General features: G+C 46.2%; 9 protein-coding genes across 9 annotated transcripts; 6 read left to right on the top strand and 3 right to left on the bottom strand.

Annotated features, from left to right (window-relative positions):
- Positions 1–802: 802 nt before the first annotated feature.
- On the top strand, positions 803–1,729 carry FSUBG_9539 (uncharacterized protein; the record flags this gene model as incomplete). The annotated part of the gene is made up of 1 exon (XM_036688063.1): positions 803–1,729. One exon carries the CDS (start codon positions 803–805, stop codon positions 1,727–1,729), a length of 927 nt encoding a protein of 308 aa, XP_036534935.1.
- A 3,287-nt stretch (positions 1,730–5,016) lies between these two features.
- FSUBG_9538 (major facilitator superfamily transporter) lies at positions 5,017–6,792 on the bottom strand (the record flags this gene model as incomplete). Its single annotated transcript, XM_036688062.1, has 6 exons — positions 5,017–5,276; positions 5,331–5,882; positions 5,929–5,973; positions 6,024–6,458; positions 6,512–6,639; positions 6,704–6,792. 6 exons carry the CDS (start codon positions 6,790–6,792, stop codon positions 5,017–5,019), a joined length of 1,509 nt encoding a protein of 502 aa, XP_036534934.1.
- Positions 6,793–7,978: 1,186 nt separating this feature from the next.
- Positions 7,979–9,408, top strand: FSUBG_9537 (uncharacterized protein; the record flags this gene model as incomplete). The annotated part of the gene is made up of 4 exons (XM_036688061.1): positions 7,979–8,476; positions 8,525–8,646; positions 8,694–8,946; positions 9,163–9,408. The coding sequence occupies 4 exons, from the start codon at positions 7,979–7,981 to the stop codon at positions 9,406–9,408; spliced, it is 1,119 nt and encodes a 372-aa protein (XP_036534933.1).
- Positions 9,409–9,439: 31 nt separating this feature from the next.
- Positions 9,440–10,314, bottom strand: FSUBG_9536 (NAD(P)-binding domain protein; the record flags this gene model as incomplete). The annotated part of the gene is made up of 3 exons (XM_036688060.1): positions 9,440–9,665; positions 9,741–9,978; positions 10,023–10,314. The coding sequence occupies 3 exons, from the start codon at positions 10,312–10,314 to the stop codon at positions 9,440–9,442; spliced, it is 756 nt and encodes a 251-aa protein (XP_036534932.1).
- Positions 10,315–13,658: 3,344 nt separating this feature from the next.
- On the top strand, positions 13,659–14,651 carry FSUBG_9535 (uncharacterized protein; the record flags this gene model as incomplete). Its single annotated transcript, XM_036688059.1, has 1 exon — positions 13,659–14,651. The coding sequence occupies one exon, from the start codon at positions 13,659–13,661 to the stop codon at positions 14,649–14,651; it is 993 nt and encodes a 330-aa protein (XP_036534931.1).
- Positions 14,652–15,584: 933 nt separating this feature from the next.
- Positions 15,585–17,124, bottom strand: FSUBG_9534 (oxalate decarboxylase; the record flags this gene model as incomplete). Its single annotated transcript, XM_036688058.1, has 4 exons — positions 15,585–16,273; positions 16,320–16,443; positions 16,489–16,704; positions 16,756–17,124. 4 exons carry the CDS (start codon positions 17,122–17,124, stop codon positions 15,585–15,587), a joined length of 1,398 nt encoding a protein of 465 aa, XP_036534930.1.
- Positions 17,125–18,119: 995 nt separating this feature from the next.
- On the top strand, positions 18,120–19,002 carry FSUBG_9533 (uncharacterized protein; the record flags this gene model as incomplete). The annotated part of the gene is made up of 2 exons (XM_036688057.1): positions 18,120–18,369; positions 18,422–19,002. 2 exons carry the CDS (start codon positions 18,120–18,122, stop codon positions 19,000–19,002), a joined length of 831 nt encoding a protein of 276 aa, XP_036534929.1.
- An 875-nt stretch (positions 19,003–19,877) lies between these two features.
- FSUBG_9532 (uncharacterized protein) lies at positions 19,878–21,973 on the top strand (the record flags this gene model as incomplete). The annotated part of the gene is made up of 2 exons (XM_036688056.1): positions 19,878–20,199; positions 20,253–21,973. The coding sequence occupies 2 exons, from the start codon at positions 19,878–19,880 to the stop codon at positions 21,971–21,973; spliced, it is 2,043 nt and encodes a 680-aa protein (XP_036534928.1).
- A 1,373-nt stretch (positions 21,974–23,346) lies between these two features.
- FSUBG_9531 (eliciting plant response) lies at positions 23,347–23,819 on the top strand (the record flags this gene model as incomplete). Its single annotated transcript, XM_036688055.1, has 2 exons — positions 23,347–23,407; positions 23,461–23,819. The coding sequence occupies 2 exons, from the start codon at positions 23,347–23,349 to the stop codon at positions 23,817–23,819; spliced, it is 420 nt and encodes a 139-aa protein (XP_036534927.1).
- Between the last annotated feature and the right edge of the window lie 1,519 nt (positions 23,820–25,338).

The following is a 25,338-nucleotide window of genomic DNA, read 5'->3' as shown; positions in this document are numbered from 1 at the left end:
GATGGAAGATGGCAAGGTTAGGAGCCAGAAACTTAAATGGCTAGACAAGGCCACCAACAGAAGAGTTAGCCTCTGAATGCAAAAATGCGTAGTTTAGAATGCGACTACAGGTGGCAGATAATAAGATTTTCCTTTTCCTCGTGTGATTTCCCATTCCTACATAAGCCTATGCGGCAATAAGGTTAGCTTCCATAATAAAAACTAGAGGCTCTACGAAGTGAAGATGTTGATGTAAAAGTGCCACAGATTTAAAGTACCGTAGATGAAAGTCTAGCAAGAATGGCCCACTCAGATTATTTATTGACACCAATCGAACAAAAGCTTGTCTATCCCCCTCATGTACCTTCTTTCGCTAACGCGACTTTAGCAAGATTGCACAATCAGGACAACAAGGCATAAACGATAAATTTATGTCAAGTGCAAACGATTGGCCGCTACAGATTTACAAACCTACGGACCAAAGCCAATAGAAAGTTTTTGTACATATCCACGCATAGACAATCACGGTAATGTTATCCCTCGTGCCTATAACTGGAGTATGTTGCCCACGCAACAGAAATGCGAAAGTAATTGTCAACTGCAGAAACTCAAGAAGGCTCCTAAGAAAGGCAATAAGGGGAAAAATCCTACAAATACCGCCCAGGTCTGAGTAAAAAAGAACTTGACTCTTCATTCAACAAAACATCCAGCTCATCTCACACCTGCGCATCAACCTTCACGATTGCTTCCACCTTCTTCTCTTTTACAAGAACGTTTTCAACAACTCAAGCATAACTTGACACGCAAGACCATCATATTCAAGATGCATTTCCTCAGCAACGCTATCTTGGCGCTTGCCCTCGTTGGCTCTCTTGCTTCCGCCTCTTCCATCCTCCCTACACCATCTCTCACCACCTCTGTCGTCTCTGGCACATCTATTGCCCCTGTTGCCACTGGCCAGGCTGCCCTCAACGCAAACCAGTTGGTCAGTCGTCATGGTATCGATGCTCTCAGGACTCCTCGCCGGGGTAAGGGCTACGTCGGTCACTCAAAGAACAAGGTAGAGCTCGCCAAGCAGGGCGAGCTAGCCAAGAAACTCGTACCCATCAGCCTCCACTGCCCCGATCGCAGGGCGTGCAAGAAAATAGGCATGAACTACCTCGACCCCAAAGTCAACGATGCCGTGCAGAAAGTCACCGTGGAGATGGAGCAAGTCAAGTCTTTCCCCCTCACCATCCAAGTCACCATCTTCAACAACGGTACAGGGCTCATCACCTTCTGGACGGACTTGTCTCCCATCAGCAGCTTTGCCCTTGAGCTCGGCCACTTCCACTTTGATACAGGGGCCGACGCTGTTCAGTTTGGCAAGCGTCTTGTTGGTCCTGATCACGGGTATCGACCAGAATCTTACAGCGACCTCACCGAGGTCCCTGCTGGTAAGTCGGTGAGCGCGTATCTCGAGCTGCCTAGGAACTCGGACAACCCTAGGCTCAAGTCATGGTTCAAGATGCTCGAATTGGCCGGAGACGCCTCGGTGACGATGTCTGGAAGCTGGTATGGTATCTGGGCGGGTACCAAGAAGGACGTCATGCTAACCGACATGGACGACGACTTGGATGGCCGCGACTTCTGGAATAACCTCTATATTCCGTGGAAGGCGGGATTCCCCAACGCGAAGTGGGTGGATGGGAAAGGCCCGGCCATGCGCCTTGACCTTCACAAGTTACATGGCCCCAAGCCCGGCCAATGAGTCATAATCTAGGGTTTCTTCTTATTAGCGTTTAGCTTTAGCAATCAGTTAGTCATTTAGTATAATATCTAAGTTATAACTAGATATATTTTTTGCAGTTAGGACTTGTGGCTAAAGTCTGAAATCAGCGGACAGAACTTGAAACTCAGAGCTTTCTTCCAACATCGAATGCCTTTATCGGCCCAGGACGGTAATCGATTTAATATATCTACTAAGACACTGCGTGAGTTTGAGGAGAGACTACTGCAGGTCAATCTATGGATTGCGATTTAATTTTCCTTGGCAAGAGATGTGCCCAAGGCAATCTAAATTTGGGTATTCAGTATTATCGCATAAGCTAGGCTTGTATTTTCTGTTTCTTTACCTTAGAAAATGGCTAAATTTAGACAGCTAATATAATTGCTATTATTTCCCGAGATAATATTAATTTTTTCACTAACAAAGTCTTGAATACGAAGTAAATAAAGTGAGATTATTGGTGATGCTGAAGTGAGCTCAGTTATAAATGCAGTGCTAAAATCCATAGCCAGGCACCCCTCAATGAACTTGACAATTGTTCTGGACAGTCGTTGGCATCACATCAAGGAAGGTTAGAGTGAAAGTTGATAATGCTTTCATGTTTCATTACGCGAGTGCATGTTGTGTATTTGACTTTTGCTTCTGCCCTTGAAATCGAAATTGTGGTCCATTTTCTCGCGCGACCCGCAGTTTTGCCGATTCTAGACCGCTCCCTGAGCCGCCCCCTTTTTACCTTAATTTAAAACCCCTTGCGTGAATGATATTAATCTCCGGAGCCCCCATCGAGTGTATTAAACTTTATTTAGACTTCATCTATGTCAATAACATCTATAGCATTACTTAGTGGCCATTTTTTGAAGTGAACCGCCGACGGCTCCTTGCCGTAGCGTGGATATGGGCATGCTCTGAAGCCCTGTTTGAGATTTTCAAGGGTCGTCCATTCACTAATCGAGTTGCCTACCCTAGGGCACCACCGCTGGGCGTAATTCGAATGGTGATCTCCTGACGCTCCAGGCTTGGATGAAAAATTGGATCAAATTAGCGCAGTGGGACGCAATATGACATGACAGATGTTGTTGCAATTTGTTAAATGGCTGATGATCCCTTTGTCGACGAGGCAGCTTGTCATTCATCACTTGTATTCAGCGTCAGTGACACCTGTACCCTTTCTCCCAAGCAGGCGGTAGCGCATGCCGTCGTACTTGATTTCGCATTAGGTGCGACACTTCTTGGTTCGACACGGGTCCTTGGCCATAATGAGTGGTATGAGGTAACGGACAAAATCGCCATAATGTCTTTTGTAACAAAGGTGTCCGGGAAATGGCGATACGTATCTGTGAATAAAGGGGCCAATGAACGGAGGCTCGTTCTCTTATACGCGGGGCCGATATATATTTTGTTCTGAACAGTGTTAATTTAACAGTAATCTAGCAGGCATCAACTACTTAAGGGCTGCCGTAGGGGCCAAGAGACACCGAACCCTCGATATACATTCTCCTTCATAGCTCGGAAAGAATCACTTACCCTAAACAATGTTCCGATCCCGATATCAACTTCCGCCGAGGGAAGTCTTGTCCGTGAAACCGCCTTATAGTATCGTCTCATAGAAGCAATGAAGCCTTGACCAGGTTCCCGAGTGATAAAGCATGACTCAAGCGAAAATATCCAACACGCGGGGTGAAGATCAATGTCATTGTCAAGTAGGGCATTAGTAAACCTACCTTCTAGCGAAAGGTGAAAGGTGGCGCGACTTACAAGACAAGTTATAATTGACAGTAAATTCTAGCAGGCTGATTTAGATAAAGGTTTTCAAAAGCCGAACGGCCGAGCTATGAATAAATATTAGGCATATGGATCATCGAGCTTCCAACACCTAGACACAAGAAGCAATTCACCTATGCAATTTTCACTTGTCCTTAATGGTTTTCTAACTCTAGAGTGAATATCCTCAACACATTCGAGGAAAGCTTCAAGATCAAGATAAACCATACCCCTCATTCTTCAGACTCTCAACTCCACGATCACTTCGCTTGCTGCAACAACAAAAGCCTCTGTCTTTCACGCTCTGCCTCAAGCTCCGCCTCATACTTGGCCCAGCACTTCTTACAATCTCTCCAATTTCCAAAAGCCAGGGCTCCGACCTCATAGCACTGCGACGGGTCGCACTTTGCAACTCCGTTATCTACGGCTTTCTGGCAGCGACTAACGGATGTCTCGTCATGGAAGTCCTGGTTACATTTCTGGCATTTCTTCCTAATGATTCTGATCTGGCACATGATTCCGCTTTTAAGTCAGGTCGTCTAATAGGAAACTGTTGTTAGTTTATAATAGCAACGAGGGAGGAGAATTCGGGGGCAACCTTGAGGAAATGGAAAGAGAGAGACTGCGAAGATGGATAGTATTATATACTTGAGATTTGAAGTGAATCACTCATTATTATCATACATTTACAGTGACAGAAACTTTGATACTTGGACAGCCGGTCTGAAACGGACTTCAAATAAACAGAATCATGTCATCAAGAACTTAAGGTCTTGTTTGTGGCAGTACAGCATATTCCGATCATAAGCTTGTTTCTGAATCACTTCCACTGGTGCTAGGGCTATCAGTGCTGAATGGCGTCTGTTTAAGGTTGTGGATTAAAATGAGTTCATTGAAATCTTCTGCGGCGTATATCCGTTAGATTGAGTGATCCATCTTAGACATGGCTGTGTAACAAAATCAGGTGTCAGAACATTCATAATTCACGGCCACATGAACAATTGCCCCGCTATCCCATACGGCTGAATTAATGCAAAAGGTAGGATTTTGCGGTTGGGGGTTTTATATGACAGAGGCCCGTATCGCGGTGAATGGAATATTGTAGATCAAGAAATTGCTGTCGCTTAATTGCCAGTCACGGAATTGCATTGATCTGGTGACATATATTTATTTGCAGACTTTGGCGAACGTAGACCGACAATTGAAAGGCTAGAAAGGCTATTGGAATTGAATAGGGGAGCCCTGATGCCGACAAAACGGGAACCGGGTTTGTTTATTAGTGCCATGCCTAATCATTCTAGCCAAGTCGACTATTGACTCAAGATCCACATTCAATCAATATTACGCTGGCACTATTGATGACTCAGTGCCAACGCTCCAGACACCCAGCGCTCTGTCCGCAAAGCATCACAGCCTCCAATTAAACGACCATAGTATTACGAACATCAAATTAGAAAATGAAAATATCTATTAAATCGCTCTCAATACTATCAACCAAAGACTATTACTCAAGCAATCCATCGGAAGTTGGGGTTCTTCCAATCAAGGTCCTGAATCTCTTGCTGCGACAAACCAGCCAATTCAGCTTCAGCGGATCGACTAGCCCGCTTCCGGTTATCGCGCTTGATCCACCAAAGAGTCGCGGCACCAAGAACAAGGATCGTGCTCGAAGTAGCCAAGTTTAACCCGTTTCCGATGGGGTAGTTGGGCGCGTCACTCTTGACGAAGGACCAGGTGGAGATGAGTCCGCCGATGTTACCGAACATGACTGTGGATAGTTAGTATCTTATCAAGTGTGACAGTGATGTTTTGATGGACGTACCGTTTGTACCGATGGCTGCACTGCGCGCTGTGTCGCTGAGAACATTGGCGCTGATATGAGAATTCGTCAAGGGCCCCAGTGCAAACGCCGAACTGGCCACGAGGAACGTCGCACCATATCTCGCATGCCCATTAGTCGTCCCCAAAAAGATCGCATAGCCCACCATAACCATCGGCGCACAAAGAATAATAAAGATCTGCCTGCGATCAAACTTGTAGCTGATACCAGGAATAAGCACCGTGAAAAAGGCACCGACGATGTATGGCGGCACAGTGAATAGCTGTTGGGAGATAGTGGTTCGTTCGGGATAAATCGTTCGTACAATGGTGGGCAAGAAGAAGGCGAGGCCTTGGACGGTGATATTGTCGAGGAGGAAGATGATGGACGTCGAGAGTGTGAGGGGACTGCGGATGCCGGCGATGATCTTAGCAGTGTCGATCTTGTCGAGGACTTCGGTTGTGCCAAGACGTTCGGCCTTGATGCGGTTGAGGGCGAGGGCTTTTTCTTCTTCGGTGAGCCAGGCGGCTGATTGGGGACGGTCGGTGAGAGTGGCTGAGACATGTTAGCGATAGCAGATCATGAGAAACGGAAAGCTTACCGAATGAGATGATGGACAGGCCGACGGTGATGATACCTTCAATGGCTAGAGGAAAGTCAGTATTTGATCATGCGCCGAGACGTGAGAAGGCTTACCAAAGATCATTTCCCAGCTAGTGAAGCGTCCAAAGTTAGGAAGCTTCAAGATCGCCGACGCCAAAAGACCTCCAAAGGCACCGGCCAACGGCGCCATAACGATATACAACGACAGCCGAAAGGTAAGTTCCGATCGCCTATACCATCGCGACATATAATACGCAATACCAGGCAACATACCGGCCTCAAAAATCCCCAATACAAATCTCACACCACAAATCTGATGGACATTTGATACAAACCCAGTAAAAATAGAGCAGAGCCCAAAACCCAACGATGTCAAGGGGATGAACCATCCGGGACCCATGTATTTGCAGAGAAGATTTGCGGGGATCTCAAAGACAATATAGCTGACGTAGAAGACTGATAGGACGAGATTGTAGTCGGTGCCTGTGAGACCCAGATCTTTTTCTAGGCCTGCGAGGCGGGCGTTTCCTGGCTCGTGTTAATTTCGGAGCATTCTGTGAGTAGCGAAGGGGGGCGCGTACCGATGTTGGCGCGGTCGATAAAGCAGAAGAGATAGAGAAGACAGACGGTGGGAACGATCATCCAGTCGATCTTTCGACGAAGCCGAGCCTCTGCTTTGGGGTCAATGTAGAACTGCGCATTCTCAATGCTGCAATTGGTGAGTCAGCACGTGGTGGTCTAATTGAAACAGAGAGTGCACGGGAAACGCGTACCTCTCGACAGTCGCGCCGGGAGCCTCGGTCATGTTGGACGCGGTATCAGCGCCATTCTGCAATTTCTCGTTCTGCGCGCTGGTATCCATCTTGAGAAGCGGTGATGGTGATGGATGATGCAGAAAAGAAAGTGACCAAGATCGACATTGGTCTCACCCCCTTTATACCCAATCTCTCGATCAGCCTTTCCCCCAGCGCGCGCTCACCTCACTAGCGTCGAGCGGGGTTTGTGTGTCTTATCGGATCCGGGGTACTGGACTAGAGTTGGCCGTTTTGCTTTTCCCTAGGGTACAGAAAATCTGGGGGAGACGGAAACTCTCACAGCTGCCGGCATATGATGTCGGCTTTGCGAGGGACGTGATTGGGTGGAGGGCGGATTAGGGTTCCCCGCGGAGATTGCGACTATGCTAAGGTGAGACTTGGGGCCGTGGGGGGGAGATGCTGATAGGTTGGTGTTCCGAGGAAGATGGGCTGGATTGCTCTGCCTTCCGAGGGATGATGTTGTGCCTAGACTGGTCTATTTTACTGGTGATGCATACTGTTAATCTGAGTGTTTATTTTGATGCGTGTTTGGTGGACCACGTGGTTGGGAGGGAGGTCTGGAGTGATCTCGGTTGAGGGATCGATCGGACCAGTCAGATTGGCTTCCGGCAGCGGACTGGGGTTGTTGATCGGCATCGCAGCTCTGGAACAAAGGGGTTTGGTTTGCTATCCGAGGAAGGCAATGATTCTGTTAACAGATAGGAGATTTTTCGCGAGAGATAGCATTTCAGCGGGAAAGAGTTCTGTTAATTGTGAACATGTCTTGTATCGGGAATTGCAAATTGGCATGTCTTAATTTGCTCATCATGTTGAGAACAAATATTGGTGCCTATCGAAAGGAAATGTATCTCAGAATAAAAGCAAAGACAGCGGAATAAATTATAGTCAGTATCAGATAAGAAAAAAATATTGACTCATTCAGCATCGAAATTATTTAGATGCATAAACAAGAAGAGGAAGGATGTCGCTGCCAGACACTGACGTGCAGGGTATGTTGCCGACCGTCAGCATGAAATGTTGGCCGATGAAAACAAAGGCGGATAAGATAAGGACAAGGATAAGCTTATCTCAGTCCCTGCATTTTATCCCACTAACCTCACTGGACATCTCACCTCAACAGTCGGGTAATTATTTCACCGTTCACTAAGCCAAGATGAGACGCATCCAAGTAAGCCTCCTCAAATCATCTCAACATTCTCATCCCCAGAATTGATAACCTACCAATATTAAAAAATGGAGATAAGATTCAAAGTTCCAAAGACCGCTTCAATTCCGAAACATCCCCCGAAAAACAACACACAGCCCTCAACTCTCGCATTCGTCCAAGTCAACCCCGCCAAAAAAGACAAAGCAGCCCAACGAAAAATCCGCCAACATGTAATGAAAGACATAGGTCTCTCCCGCAGAATGAGTACAGTCCGCACACCTCATCCAACAAGCGAGTCAATATTTATCCCGACATACTGGGGCGACGCGCAAGTCTGCTACAACTTCCGACGATTATTTCGGGCGATGGACATGGTGTCGGAAGGACTGCTATCAATAGCTATTGTCGATCCTGTCTTGAGATTGAGGCAGAAATTAACGGCGACCTTTGAGAGTCCGCCGACGTTGGAGGAGATACAGCAGTATACTGAGTCGTTGAGCTTGGTGAGGGAGGGGATCGAGGTGGAGAGTAAGGCTAGTGAGAATGCTGTTATCGGGACAGTTATTTGTCTGGCGACTTTTGATGTAAGTCACTGAAATTGTGTTGAAGTTTGATGTTAGCTAATGAGGTAGATGCGCGCTGGGAATTCGCAATCGTGGATGGTTCACATGGCAGGGCTGGAAAGAATAGTTGAAATGGCTGGGGGAGTTAAAGAACTGGACTCACGCCCCGCTATCCGACAATCTCTGTTCATGTAAGTCTCTCCAACTTTCTATGTACTATGCTTACTAACCCCTATAGTTGCGACCTCCTGGGCTCAATGGTAGAAGACGCGGAACCGAGATTTTGTCTACCACTAGATTTACCTACATTACCCGAAGCTACCAGGTCCCGATATGTCCAAAAGCTTCTAGCGTCATTGAGAAGTGACGAGCAACGGATACAAGAACAAATTGCCGTCATCGATGGCGCTCTCACATCCACGAACCAAGTCGCCGTCTTACTAAATGAAGTATGGCTTGTTAGTCCATTCGCGCTTGATCTCCTCATTCCAGTATGCGCCTTGGCCCATCAAGTCTTATCACTACCAAGAATGAATTCTGTCTTGAAACGGAATGGATCATCATATGCGACATCTACTGAAATTCTCGCAGAGATAGTGCGCGTCTCGGCTGTTTCTTTATTTGCATTGGTAATGACACAGTCATCTGGTGATGCACTATACGTTGCATCAAGAAGGAATAATTCAGTAAGACAACTTATGGCGCAGTTAGATGAAAAGTTCTGGAAAGGAAAGGAGGAGCTGAAACTTTGGGTGTTGGCTATTCAGGTCTGTATGGGTGTTGGTTCTTCAAAGCCCTGGTATTTGGATCAGATCACTCAGACCATGACGTGCATTCACCTACGATCATGGGAGGGCTTGATGGACTGTTTGCGAAAAGTGGTATGGGTTGAAAAGGTTTCTCCACTAGAAATGACGCATCTTCGGTCTGATATTGGAGAATGGCTCTCCTAGTATCATCACTTTAGGTGGCGGTCCCAAGAGCCTAGTAAGTGACGCCGCCATTAACACCAATGTACTGCCCCGTAATCCATCTAGATTTCTCTTGAACCAACAAAAGAACAGCATCACCGATATCCTCAGGTGTTCCAGGTCGATCAGCAGCCCTAGTAATATCAACCTCCTCCTTCATCAACTCATCCTCCTGTCCCTTGGGATAGAACTCCGTCCTCACAGGACCCGGAGCCACAGAATTGACAGTGATACCCTTACTGCGACCAAGCTATTCATGTTCGTTAGTGTCCATCGTAAATAGTGTATGGGCGGTACTCGCCTCTCCGGCCCACGTCCATGTCAAGCTATCAAGAGCGGCTTTGGAAGCTGCATACGCAGAGACGGCGACGTTTCCTCGCTTGGCGTTGGTGGAACTGATGTTGATTATGCGGCCACCGGGAGGCATGTGAGCAATGACGTAGTGGACCATGTAAAACGCTCCAAGAACATTGAGCTGGAAGACTTTGGTCAATTGCTCCACGTTTGGTTCCTCAGTAATAGGACAGAAAAATGCAGTCGCAGCATTGTTAACTACACCAGTCAGCTCCGAAGCAGAGTTTGCACGAGCAACCCACCGAGAATGTCAATCTGATCCGTCCCAAACCCCTCAAGGGCCTTGTCAACGAGATACTTTGCTCCTTCAGTAGTATCGACTGAAGCTTGGATAGCTATAGCCTTTCCTCCTGCCTCGCGAAGCATGGTGCAAACGTTCTCGGCGCGGTCCTTGGAGGAGTCGGAGACGTAGTTTACTGCGACTGAAGCTCCGTTTCGAGCGAGGGCGAGGGCAATACCAGCGCCAATGCCGTTTTCACGGCCTGAGCCGGTGACGATGGCGACTTTGCCTTGGAGAGTGAGGGTATCAGGCATGATGGAATTATTTAAGAAGAAAGAGTCTGAAATTCTTTTGAAGCTTGTAAAGAAGATGCTGTCGATGTAGATATGGAAAGACTGGGAGCTCGCTGGGTATTTATACCTCTCAAAGCCATATCAGCAACTTTCATCCGAATGGTGAAGTCGGACTCCGACGGGGTGTCGTCTAAGACAAGACATCACGGCAGCCTATCATTGACTCTGAAAAAGTTCGTCACTGAGTTCCCGAGTTATCCGCTGGCAAGGCTAGTCTAGGTTGTTGAGTTGAGAATTTCCTAATTAGGGAAATGGTGTTTATTGCCCCACCGTTCCTCTGCGGGACACGAATACTCAACTGACCACTAATGATACAAACTCTGAGCTTGAGAAGAAGAAGGATTGCTTTGGTCTCGTTGCGCCTGATGTATCGGGAACCTGAGCTTTGGCCAGGGCTTTAACTCGCTACTGGAAACGACCCGGGTAACTAATTCATCCCTCAACGACAATGGCAAGCAAATCATAGTCTCCCTGATATTATCTAATTACCTTAAAAGATAATTTATCTTTATAATTATCTTAAAGCTTTAAATTTTAGTTATTTTAAAATTAAAATATATATTAATATATATTAACATATATTTTATATATTATATAAGATATTATACTTAAACTACCTTTATTATTATTATTATAACTTATACTAAGTAATAAATACTAGAATGTATTTTTAGATATATATATACCCGTAGTCAGTCTTTCTCATAAGTACGGAAGCTTGTCGGACATGAAAGGTTGTACCCTCTAACGGCCTTTTAAGATTTCACACGCCACGTAACATCGTCATCTCTTGGATGAAGGGAAAGTCTGATATATCGTCGGCCGCAAGCGAGTTCAACTGGCGCTACCGCACAGCATACTGTACTGCTATCTGCTATCTGCCATCTGATTCCAATTACCTCTGTACTTCTTAGTCTGGACACTGAGATCGGGTGAGAAGCGTGTGGTGGAAGTTGGTGTGGTTGATAGAGCTGTCCCTTTAAGGCTATACTGAGACCGTCTACCTATTGGGTAGCGCTGGGCAGGTATTTGTCGTGCCAGGATCTAGTACATGCAGTATAATGCAAAGCTTAAGTTGACGATGGGTTAGGCGTATATATTTGCCTACGATGATGAGTCGGTCTGTGAATGGACAAGCGAGTTGGAGCGATCACCTACCTCCAGTTCTCTGCAGTTTGCTTATCACATCGGAGAACGCTCTTGGGAACCTGAAGGGAGTAAGGGGCTACTCTGACAGGCCAGTGAAGTTACTTATGTTTAAGTTCCATTTGTGCATCGCAAGTGCCGATGTTCATATCAACAGTCGCTTCTCGCCCTCTTTTGTACCGGCACTGGCAGCATCTGTTAGCCATATCGGGATAGCAGTCACTGTCTCCTCTAACAGTGTCAACCACTATCCTCATCTCAGAATGACAGTGGAAGATTAGAGTTACGGCTATTTATTGATTTCGAATTCCCAGGACTTTCATTCCTACTTTCTTTCTTCTCAACGAACACTTTACTTTCCCTTCTATGAACAACTTGCCACCTCTCAATACATCACACTCTCCAACCAACACTTGATCTACCTTCAACCGGTCCTGCTTACTGTACAAACCGCAATCATGTGTACCGTCGTCCATGTCACACTCTACTGCCGACGATGCGGTGCGCGAACTGGAGGTCATGACGAGCTGGTGAAGTGCATGCAGCGTCGTGTCGGGGGCATGGGGCCTCATCGGCGCACTGCTGAGGAAAACCGCACTTACAACACTAACTGGACCAACTGCACCGCATGCATGGAGGAATACGAAATGTATCAGTATTGTGTCAGCCGGGGTATGCCGTACATGACTCCTAATCCCCCCTTCAACTAATGGACTTACCGTCTAATGGAGATGGAAAACGTGGAGCTGGTATGTTGTGGTACAGAAAGGTGACGGTGTATCAAGAACGAATATAGCCCGACTCGGATGAAGATACCAACAGCGGCTTGACAGCATGAAAAGAAAAACACACCAAAAAAAGACGAAAATTTAAAACCCGGAAAAAAAAAGGACAACCCAAAACTGATGCGAAATCAGCAAAGACATAACTGACAGGCACACAACAGAGGCGAGGATTTCTGATACTAAAGACGAAAACACAAAAAAAGGCAAAAAATATAAAACCTGACCAAAAAAAAAGCAACTAACAAAAAAAAAGGTACTGGAAGTGGAGGGAACATCTTTTAGACCAGAAAATAATAAAATACAAAAAAAAGATTAAAATAAAAGTAAAGGTCTCTTGATCAAAGTGCTAAGGGTGCTCGATGTTTGTGAATGCTGCTGGTAGATGATCTCGAATGTTGCTCCTGTTCTTGTGTTCAGCTAGACCTCTGACCTCATTCTAGTCCCTTGGCCTCTTAATATCAAGTAGAGTTCTGTCACACCGCTAAAGAAGCCTATAGATCACGAAAAGGGAATCGACTTGATATAGAATAACCAAACGATGCCGCAGCGAGTATCAGAAAACCTTTGCCACACTCTCTGAAACAATCCTGATGTTGTGGACATGCCCAGCTCACTATATGAGTCATGGTCATCAAGATCTGTTTCCTCGCATCTCCCCAATTCATAGGCTCTACTCACTGGCTGAATGACCACCTATCTTGAGTTACACATCAAGCAGCACAATATCCAGGTTAACCAGTACATCTAAAATTTCCTTTTGTGTCAGGTATTAACAACGAGGGCGGTTCTGATAGCTGAATACCTTACGCGCTACCCCTGAGACGAGCTGTGTCGGTGAACGCCCATATCAACAGCGCCGGTGTTCAAATGTACATTTGAACAGTCTTCACTCCTAAAAATCTCATTTGGTCTCCCCTGTTCATGTTTTCTTGATTAACGGCTGACTCTTTATAGTAATTCACGGACTTGATCTCGTACGTCATCGGCTTCCTTGGTAGATGTCGCTGCTAACAATCAGACAAGCAATTAAACATGAATAGAACGCGGAGTGCGGGATTTGCATCCTGTGTTAGACTTTAATTGAACCATAAATCCTGTGGATTCTGATTGGCGCTGATCAGCACCAGCACGTCCAAACAACATGGATCAATCCCGGTATATACTGGGGCTCAGCACCAACAACACAACCAACAGTGTTTCAAGACAACCAACATCTGCACGTTGTCGAACCAGCCATGACTTTTTAGGTAGATAAGAACGCGGTGCGCCTCCTGTTTGCTGACCTGTCAACCTGCTTCTCTTCAATTTCTTTTTTCCATCCGTTACGGTGAAGGAGCAAAATATCGCCTTGTGTTCCGCCCCAATTCACCCATGATGGTTCTATTTGCCAAGACAGCTATCTTATTGATTTCAGTTCTCGGTCTTACTGAAGGCTTCACGAATAATCCACCCAACTTGCCACCGCGTGCAGGAAAACGTACCTACCGTGGATGTTATCGCGGCCTGTCAGACACAACCGACCCAGTCGTCAAGGTCAAAGGCGACAAAACCAAGAACACATGGACTGCCTGCGGCCAATACTGCCTCAGAAAAGGCAAGCCGATGGCTTTGGTACAAGGCGCAGACTGCTACTGTTCAGAAACCATACCAAACCGTCGCAAAAGTGTCGGAGGCTTCGGCCATTACTGCATGGACCCTTGCCCAGGCAAACCAACTGATCTTGTCGCTTGCGGCAGCGAAAGGTTTGGAAGTTACAGTGCTATCAACACGGGTCTCAAGAGCGAGCTTATACCTGATCAAGATCCGTTGCCTGGCGACCCGATTCCAGATTGTCTGGGCTGCACGTTCAAGTTACCCAGTGATGCCGTGTTCATTGGTGAGGCCAGCGGCGTTGAAAGCTGTCGGGGCGCTTGCAGAGATCTGAAGTCGAAGACGTTGATGATGTATGACAAGCAGTGCGTTTGCACGAACGCTACTGTTTCGGAACATGCTCTCGATCGCGTCCCAGAGGAACTGTGTTCCATCCGATGGGCTAAGAAGCCTTGCGGTGGATATTCGTATTCTCTTCGCTCTGCGCTTTTCAGCGTATATGACGCGAGTGAGCCCGAGAAGCCTGCACCTGGAGGAACTACGTCGCCAGGCACCCCATTGCCTACCGACTCCCAGCCTGCCCAGGCCACTGGGCAGACATCTTGGGGTTCAATTGGAAAGATTATAGAAGATGTGGAGATGGAAGTTCAGCTCCAGTTGTTGATGCTTGAGGGAGATCTTTGGGAGATTTTTGCATGGATGGGTCGCCTCATGACAAAGCTGGTAACGCCAAGGGAAGGACATGAAAATGACGATCGAGAGCTTGACTTACAGTGATATTCTGCTAGACGATCTAAAGATTGTAAAACTCAATGCCTGGAGGATCCAGTACATACAACTCATAGCCAGAGTCAGGACGAGGATTCGAGGAATGCCATAATTCGATTGACTCCTCTTGATAAAGCCAGTTTCATTCAATCAAGACTTACATTTACTTGAACGCCATATAAATCTCGGATTTCGCTCCGAACTCTATGTTTCGCACGGGAGAAAAAAGATGTTTGACAATAATGAGAATTGGCAAAAGAATGGTTCCGCCCGGGATCGAACCGGGGACCTTCTCGGTGTGAGCGAGATGCCATAACCAACTAGACCACGCAACCTTCATTTGATTAGTCATTGGGAGAAGGGAGCGGCTACTGCCTGACATGATCGTGCGTGACTCTTGAGCGTTTTACTTTTATAATAGCCATGGACAGGCTATAGGCATTATGTGAGAACCAGACGTGAGAAGAGTGAAATAAACGAACCGCGCGAAACATGAAAATTACCCATCGTAAACCCAGTGTGCGTTGCAACGGCGATTGGCTTATCGATGAGTGGCCAATTACAGGTGGGGCTAATCGAGTTCTCAAAATGAACATGCGATTTCCAGGGTAAGACATGAATCTAAAGAGAGCGACAATTTAATGAGCAACTTTGCATAAACAACATATCTTTCTGTTACATTAAGCCTTGACTGTGTATTAACGTTGACAATCTGCCTTTATCATGGCCGACTCACGACCCGTCGAAAAAACAGCATGCTTTATCGCAACATGCCATCTGTGCTGACGTCACGATTTTCCGTGTCGTCGTGGCAGCTTCAAATTTATTGCTTCTGACCTCACTCCGGATATGTCACTTCTTTGAGGAATCATGAGAAACATAATACTTATTTGTCTTGTGTACATCCTTCCATAACCATTTACCTATACAGTGTGTAGGAGCTTACAACTCCTCGTCAGCCTCAGGCTTTGACCTAACAAAGTCAGGCTTGGTGATAACATCATTATCCGCATCCTTGATTCTGTCCCAGAACTTGGCAGCGTTCTTTGGATCATCCGCAAACAGTGTATCAATGACCTGCTTCTTTGGTGTCTCACCCATCCACTTGAACAGCGAAATATCTCTAAACTCATCCGACCTAAAGATTTCCAACATCTCAATAGGCTCATCTCCAATATTCTCAACAAAGTGTCCCATGTTCTTGGGGACGATGCCAACATCACCGGGAACGTAGTCAAAGGTTCGGGCGTTGCCTTCAGAAGCAAAGATAGTCACGCGGGCGCGTCCCTTGATAAAGAATGACCATTCATCAGCGGAAGGATGCCAGTGCATCTCACGAATGGCACCGGGCTCAATGATAGCGTGGGCTGCAGCCACGGTCTTGGAGATGGGGAAGTTCTTGGAGTCGGTGATGCGGACTTGACCTCCGCTTGTCTTGAGAGGCTCTTGGTCAAGCATGCGGTGGGTGAAGTTGAACTTGGACTTCTTGGCCTTCTTTCCCTTGGGGGCTTCATCTCTGATGGGGCCAGGAGTGCGGCCTTTGAAGATGTACTTCTCGCTCTCGGGAAGACGAGCAAAGACCTCAGGATCCAAGTCAAAGTTCTTGGCAATCACAGACTTGGGCGTATGAGCTACTCGTGTTAGTTTCGAGTGTCCCAGAATCAGGTAAAAACGTACCGAGCCAATCTGTGAGAACAAAGGTCGATTCCTCAGAAAAGTGACCATTGTCAAAGATGAGGAGGAATTCCGTGCCGTTTGGGCTCAGACCCTGCAGGGAGTGAGGAACTCCGCTGGGGAAGTACTGCAGGTTGTTAGATAACGATCAGCACAGAACCCGCTTACTTACCCATAAATCGCCCTTTTGCAAATCATCAATGAAGTTTCCGCCTTCATAATCAAGAGCCGTAACTCTGACTTCTCCATCCAGCACGTAGGCCCACTCGGCCTCCTGATGCCAGTGAAGTTCGCGATAAACGCCTTCACCGAGACGCATATTCACGCCCGCAAGCTCAACACTCGTTGGCAGCTCGCGAATGGTGGTCTGACGGGTCCAGCCGCCCTCCTATTCTCAAATCAGCAAAAGGTTCTGCACATCACATGAATCTGCACGAACCTCGATGCGAATATGCGAGTCCGCAAAACTCCAGCGCATGTTGGCCAGATTTCCATGATCAGTGCTAGGTGGTCTAACGAGATCAGGATTCTGACGCGAGCGCGCCTCATTCCACGGTCCCAAAACAGAAGCTCCGAGACCGTTGCGCCAGGGCAGAGGATCAAGCTCGTCGCCGACAGAGTCGACGGGCTTATCAATTGGGTCTCTGTGACCCGGCGTGAACGGCACTTTCTTGCCGCCCGTCACACCGCGATAGTTGGGTGGTAGTCCCAGACCTTTGAGGAGCCTCTGGCGAGGACTGTCCTCTACGGGGACGCCCGCGCAGATGTCCAAAAGGGCTGCGAGATAGGCAAGGTGAGGGAGATGCATATTTGCGGGGCTGCCACAGACAGGTTACAATTGACTTGTTGATTAAACAAAAAGGAGTGCTAATTTGGGCAGGATGAGTATTTGGTTGACATTGATGAACGATGGACTGGGGGCACCAATTGCTCAATGTCTCTCACGTTAAGTAGGCTTCTCAAAGTTGAGCGTAAACAACGCCAAGATAGAGCGCCAAACGAAGTTCATGACGCCGAGAAAGCGATCGCCGGCGAATCACCGAGTTACGTCTAGTTTGGTATGCAATCCCGTCTGGGGTAACAGCGCATGATGGTGATGACTGCCGTTTGCCAATGCGGGGCTCGGTTATCCGGCACATAGCCCCCTCCAGGTCAAACAAGTACGCAACCCTGCCTACGTGTTATTGCACTATGTACAACTCTCTGAATATGTCTGTGTGCGGCGTAACACTAAGCAAAATGCAACGAGCTTCTCAGGGCGTTGCGAGCGCTTACAGGCTTCCGCGTAACCTGTTAGGGTGTGATCAGCTCGAGCCGTATACTCAACGTGGTAAGAAGGAGGGGAAGGGAAGATGGTGTGTAAAGATGACGCCGTGATAGCGTGGGTGCATTGGATCAAAAGAAGAATCCGGGATGTGGGGTACGTTGTAAGCCGGAGATAAAACTAGACCCGGGATTTGACGAGATTTCCCCGCTTATGCCAAGAATAGTGCCCCTGCCCTGCAAGTAAACGATCGGGAGAGCGTAAGCCAAGCCTATCTTTTAAGCACGGAGCTAAGCTTGGCTTTGTTTGAAACCTTGTCTTAGCTCGGTGAAGACGCGGAGTCTGGGGGAGAAACCAGGCCCCATTTCGTTGATCTTTTTTGCTTGGCTGGTGCTTCGCCTTTAATCGTAGTTTACACCTTGGCAATTTTCGTTTATTTATGCCCCTCTTCTAACCGACGTTACAAAGAAACGCATATCTCGAACCACTTTCACATCATCCAACAGACACAAACACACAGCAGCAGCAATCTCACCCCAATGTCTCAACCCTACGGCGCAATCACCAACGGTGAGAGCAGAGCTGAAAACGGCATCTCCGCACAGAGCGATGAGACGCAGGCTCTGTTCGCTCCAAAACCAGGATCTAGATCTTGGTTGCGCAAGAGATTAGGTTCTGATGTCCGCCGAGATTGGGCTGATGTTATGCTTCTGGCGTGCTACATCATAACAGGCATTCTCGACAGTGCTTCCATATCAACATGGGGTGCCTTCGTATCTATGCAGACCGGTAAATCCTTCCCATTGTTTCAATCTGATCTGGTCTGACCTGATATTGGTAGGAAATACTGTTTATCTTGGTCTTGGACCTACGGCTGGGACTAATCGTTGGAAAAAGTCTGGATCTTCGATTCTGGCTTTCTGTATCGGTTCATTCTTTTTTAGCCGTCTGCACAGGGTATTTACACCCACGCCTAGACGAAAATGGGTGTTTTGTTTGTCCTTTGGCATTCAGACAGTTTTCATCGTTGCAGCTGCTTGTATCGTCACCTGGGGCCCTAAAGATGCAGGTCCAGATGATACACCCTGGTATGTCATTGTGCCAATAGCTCTCGTGGCGTTTCAAAGCTGCGGACAAGCTGTTGCGAGTCGCGCACTCAAATTCAACGCTTTGACTAGTGTTGTTCTCACGAGCATCTACTGCGACTTGTTCTCCGACGCGGAACTATTCGAGAGCGTTTTCGTGAATGCGGAGAGAAACAGGCGTGTTGCAGCACCGGTTCTGCTCCTCATCGGCGCTATAGTTGGAGGACTCATTGCGAAGAGCGAGCTGGGGACTTCTGGTGCGCTGTGGGTAGCCGCTGCACTCAAGATCACAGTCATGTTTGGTTGGGCGGCGTGGCCTACAGAAGAGGGGTCTTGAACGGGTTATCGGTCCTACTGGTGTGATTCGACAATTCGCTGTTTGACAGGGTTCTATCTTTAGAGTCTAGACCTTTTAGTAGTACACCAGAGCACTTTAGGAAGCTCTGAAATTACAAAGCTGATGCACGGTATACGCCACGTTATGACTCGTGGTATATACGCCTCTTTCTTGGTATCCTAGTCATGCAGGCTTTCATCCCATGTCCAAGTCCAGCCCCTGGGTCCCGTTTCAAGCAAAGTTGTATTGATGTAACTTCCACCACTGATCTTTACCCTCGGGCTTTATTAGGCGTCGATCTTGGTACCCCCATCATCATGTGGTCAGCGGACATGTTTGTCCCCCCTGGCACGCAACCCTCCCTGGCCCGGCTAAGCGACTCCGGCAGAAGCCCAAGGTCAGCTTACTGGCTGCTAACACCGCCGTGTAAGCATCCTATGTGATACCTTTGGTCGAACTCAATTGAATTGATTTGCTCTCGGATTGAATGGATATCTGTCGGTGTTCGGTATCGAGGCACATCCTTCTGTCGATGATTCCTGCATGGGGATATACGCCCGTCAGACAGAGTGTCGCATTTATATACCTACCCAATCCGCGATGCAGTGGTGATGAGGGGAGGGTGTACGGCGAATGGTCACCGGTAGAGGGGGTTGATGTGATACCCTCTGAAGGTTCACGTCTGTCAGTGTAACTTACACATGACGGCTAGTTGATCCTGAGGATACAGCTGCCTCGATTCGGTAGCTTCAGATAGATAGACTTATTTTTAGCGTATGGCTATATTAATCCGTAAAACGTCAGCTCTGGACTCGATTTTCCAGACTCGAAAACCACATCTTCACTGAATATTCTGCCATCTTGATCACGCCAGTATGAAACTGCTCGACAAAGCCAAGTCAGACGTTCGCAACGATGTCACTTGGAATCGGGCAGCTCGACTAGGAGTCAAGGGAGCTAAAGCTTTGCCATCCGGAACAGTGCAGTACCTTAGTGACAAGGTGCCGATCGTGGGCTGGTTGCCCAAGTACAATCCACGATGGATCGTTAATGATCTCATTGCTGGACTTACCCTTGGTCTCATGTTGATTCCTCAGGGTCTGTCCTATGCGAAGATTGCAGATATTCCCGTTGAGTATGGATTGATGTCGAGTTGGCTTCCAGCTGTCATCTACGCTTTCATGGGGTCTACTAAGGGTAAGCTATCCACCATCACCTTAAATATCAGATCTGTGTTTAACGATAATTAGATGTCTCAACCGGTCCAACTTCACTTATCGGCCTCCTCACATCCGAGAACGTGCACGCCCTTCAAGATCGATGGACTCCATCTGAGATCGCCTCTGCAACAGCTTTCATGATGGGAGTTTATGGCCTCATCCTTGGGTTTCTCAAACTCGGCTTCCTCCTCGAATTTATATCTCTCCCTGTTCTCAGTGGTTTCATCACTGCAATTGCCATCACCATCATCCTCAATCAGATGGACTCACTCCTTGGTGAAGACAATGTCCGTGATGGTGCAGCAAAGCAGATCCACGATATCTTCAATGAACTTCCTAATGCCAATGGCTGGGCATGTCTCATCGGCTTCACTGGGATTTTGTTCCTGACTATTCTTGAGAAATCTGGAAAGAGGTGGAGCAAAGACAATAAAATCATCTGGCTCCTCTCGACAACAAGAGCTTTCTTGACCTTGGTGCTTTTCACTGGTGTCAGCTATGCTGTTAATAAGAACAGGGACCCTGATAAGTTTCTCTTTGAAGTCGTCAAGGTTCAGTCCAAGGGTCAACAAGCACCAACAATGCCCAAGGCTGATCTCATCCCTGAAGTGGCTGCCCGCAGTATCGCCGTCTTCATTGGTTCTGCCGTTGAACACTTGGCTATCGCACGAGCATTCGCCGTCAAGAACCATTACACCTCAGACCAGAGTCAAGAGCTCTGCTACCTCGGCATCACAAACTTCTTTAACAGCTTCTTCCATGCTATGGGTGTTGGTGGCGCCATGTCCCGAACAGCTGTCAACTCCTCATGTAACGTTAAGTCTCCCCTCTCTGGTGTAGTGACTATGGCTGTTGTCTTGGTCTGTGTCTACGAGCTTGTTGGTACACTCTACTGGATTCCCAAAGCGACACTAGCGGCAATCATCATCACTGCTGTCTGGGGTCTCATCTCACCTCCTTCGACCTTCTATCGCTACTGGAAGACCTCCTTGGCAGACTTTGTCGCTTCCATGCTTGCACTCTGGGTTACTCTGTTTCACTCCAGTGAGGTCGGCATCGGATGCGCTGTTGGTTTCAACATCGTCTACATCCTCCTTCGCCAGGTCTTTACCAAACTTTCATCGACTGGAGCCGATGTTGAGTCAAGTCCCAGATCAAATTGGCCCGGAAGCAACCAACTCTCATCAACCCATATCCCAGAAGACACCAGGATCTTCACCTTCAACGAGTCCCTCATTTTCCCTAATGCCTTCGCCAATACCTCAAAGGTGCTTGATGAGATCCAAACATTTCATGCAGCCTTCTACAATGGCAGTCATGGACCTGAGACCGAGCGTAACTGGTCCGTCGTCGGAGAGAAGAGAGTAGCCCGTCTTCGGAAGCAAGCCAACATCAGTGATCCTTCATCGCTTCCAGGCATCGGTCTCGTCGTCTTAGACTTCTCCCGCGTCAACATGTTAGACACGACCGCTGTTACATATCTCAAGAACTTAGTCAAGAACATCAAGAGCTACGGCGGAGAAGATACTGAGGTCAGATTCGCTAACATGAACGCTGTTTGCCGCGAGCGCGTCAGTCGTGCGAAGTGGCGCATCATTGAGGTTGGCTCTGATGACGAATATGATGGTGATACCGATGCTATCTACCTCTACTGGGACGCGCAGGCTGCAGTGTCAGCACCGAGAAGAAGAGGCTCTGTGTTGAGTGATGATAAGGGCCATACCATGCACGAAGAGAAGATTGAGGCTTGAGCTATTAATATGTATCACGTAACGACTGGGGAACTTTCATGAATCGGCGTCGGACATTTCTTTACCTTTCTTATTAGTACAATACCATTCTTTCGTTGATGCCTGGCTTTTCGGCTCCATACACGTGATATCGGGCTTGCATCGGTTATTCGACATAAGCATGAAAGCAAGGTAGTCCCCCGCACAGCAGATGTCGTCGTATCATGGTGTGTTCAGTGGCGCCATGGATTATCGCTCGGCCCTATGAGGTCACTCTGACTGGGGCCTATCATAGGTAGGCCTACCGGATGATGTCCTTACTGATAGCCATAGAATGTTTCCAGAATATGATGGTCAAGTCGTTGGGCCACGTGGAAAGAGCTCATAGACCAATGTACTTATTTTGACCTTTTCGCAATCTATGCTCCTTTGTCTGATGGTTTGCGACATTTCAAAACCGTAAATACCCGATCCATTTTGTTCCGCTATTTACGATCTGATACTTGAACGGCTCATCGGCGTCTTATCTTCCAAGGGTCGTGTGTTCGGGATCGATCGAGACGATGAAGTTATATCGTAAACTTCTATACGAGTGTGAGTGGAATCATTGAGGCTACACGTGCTTTGAATCAAAGGCAAATACGAGCCCTGGATGGATGGTCCGTATTGGAGCGGAGACCGGTGCTGCAAGTTCATGGCACGGGCATTGATTTATCCTGAGTGCCGAGATCTGTTCAATGTAACATCGTGGATTTCGCTGCAGTATGTCTAGCCGTTCTATGTTGATGAGCCAACTGAACCCGGATCATCCGCTTAACCAGTATCGATCCTCGCCCAGTCCAACACCACAATACTTGGTGCAATCTGCCGTAATTGGAAGATTTGAAGTGACTTCTGACGTCAGAAATCTCCAAACCTTGTTGGACCCTTTGATCCGGCCATCATCATCTGATAGCTTCTGGTCCCATGAATACGAGAACGCTTAACACGAACGCTCAGAACTCAATGCCCCACCAGCCAATTGAAACACTTTCTGCCCCTCCATTTCCTTCGAACACGATCATTTTGGAGAGGATTATGCTGCATTCGGTTAGTCATACTCAGCTGATTATCATGGCGTAAACTCTAGACTTTCTATTCTCGAGCGTTGCGGACCGATCCGTTACATCCACATACCGCTTGAGGGATCAGAACATGGATGGGAAGATGCTGCGGGGAAGGCTTATGGCTTTTGAACACGAAGTTTATGATCGGATGGCTCGGCTCTTCGGTGGGGAGTGAGAGGCAGGAAATATTTAAAGAGGATGAAGTGGCCTTAGCTTTTATCTTGATCCATCATCTACAACATCCTATTCATCTGTCAATAATATTCTAATACAGTAATACGATTCACCATGCAGCTGACCAACCTCTTCTACCTCGCCGCAGCTCTAACTTCGGTCTCAGCCACCACAGGTCCGTCCACATCCTCCATCCTCCTCTCAATGCCTCCATCTAACGTTTCACAGTATCCTACGACGCCGGTTACGGCGAATCTGGCCGCGCTCTCACAGCCGTCGCCTGTTCCGACGGCAAAAACGGCCTCATCACAAAGTACAAGTGGAAGACCCAAGGCCAAATCCCCAAGTTTCCTTACATCGGCGGTGCGCAAGCCGTCGCGGGCTGGAACTCTCCCAACTGCGGTACCTGCTGGAAGCTCACCTACAAGGGAAAGAGCATTAATGTTCTCGCGATTGATCATACCGATGCTGGATTCAACATTTCGCCTGCTGCGATGAATGCGCTTACGAATAATCAGGCGGTCAAGCTTGGACGGGTTGACGCTACTGCTACTCAGGTTGCTATCAGCAACTGTGGTCTCAAATAAGCGCTGCACTGGTATTAATGATCTATCGGTGATAGCGATGGTAGCGGGCTGATGACGATGATGTGTAATGAGTTTTTGATTTAATGATAATTATAAGATGATTTCTACTCGCATATTCTGTTTAATCATGTGGCACGCACAGCAGAGGGGCATATATAAGGGTTAAAAGAGCCTTAAATTCTCTTGTATAGAAAAAGGAGGAGCTATACTACTTATACCTATAAGGAGCTCTGATCCTTATTAGGTAAGCTAGACTAATTAAGGTTACCTTATCTTCTAATATATCCCCTAGTTAAAGCTATAATATTTAAAAAGGGCTTTAAGTAATTATATTATATATAGTAAAATGTAAAATAAATATTAAAAGTATTATTATAGTACTTAGTAGTAAAAAATAAGTATAGAAACCTTTATAGCCTTTAAATTACTTTTAAAAAAGTATAAATACCTTCTTTTTATTTTATAAAGTAAAACCTTTTTTTTTTATCTTTTTATTAAAATAGTAAGTTATTTCTTAATATAGTTTTTAAGTACCTTTATCCCTATTTCCTAATACTTATATTAATACCTAACTCCTTTTTATATAATCCCTTTTATTATATATTACCTTTTCCTATACTTATATCTAATTTAATTAATATTAAGCTAAAACTTAAACTTTATTTAGCCTTTTTTATAAAAGTAAGTCCTTTACTATAGCTATATTATTAGCTAGTAAGGGGCAAAGGTTTACTTCCTTTAAGGCTAAGTATACTTATAAGGCCCTTCTCCCTGCTTCTAAGTAAAAAAAAAAGCTTATTTATTATTATACTAAATAATAGGTTTAGGTAAGTATACCTTTTCCTTTTACCCTTTAATAAGCTCTAACTTATATAGAATAATCTTTATAAGGCTAATAATAAAAATTAAAAGAAAAAATATCTGCCTCCTTATAACTATAATAATTATTTAAAGATTAATAATACTAATTTACTTCTTATTATAGTCTTTACTAATAACTATTATAAGCTTCCTTGCTTTAGTTATATTTACTTTTATATTACTAGTAAAGGTAAACTTAAGTATTATAAGGTTAATTTAAATTATCATATAAAATACTATGCCCTTTATAAAAGCAGTAGTTATACTTATAATCCTATATATATACCTTATAATAATTAACTCTAGTAGCTAGCTAATTTAAAAATAGTCCTAATATAATTAAGCCTTTAACTTATATCTTAAAGAAAAATCTTCTTAAAAATAAAGAAACTATAAGTCTTATACTATATAGTTTAGCTACCTTTATAGCTAACTAACTTTTATTATAAGCAATTTTTAATACCTATATTATACTATACCTTACTTTAGATTTTTTATTTAATAAGGAAATTACAGGTTTTTTTACTACTTATAACTAGGCTAGTAAGCCTCTTTATATAATTAGTAAAGTATTAAAAAACAATTTAAAGGAAAGTTTAGCTACTACTAATTTTAGTAATATACCTTAAGGTAAGTCTTTTACTAAGCAGAAAGAAGC

This window comes from Fusarium subglutinans, assembly GCF_013396075.1.
Source record: "Fusarium subglutinans strain NRRL 66333 chromosome Unknown NRRL66333_c0000149, whole genome shotgun sequence".
NCBI classification, from domain to species: Eukaryota; Fungi; Ascomycota; class Sordariomycetes; order Hypocreales; family Nectriaceae; genus Fusarium; species Fusarium subglutinans.
Note: the sequence above shows the minus strand (reverse complement) of the source record. Positions and strands in the feature narration are given on the sequence as shown.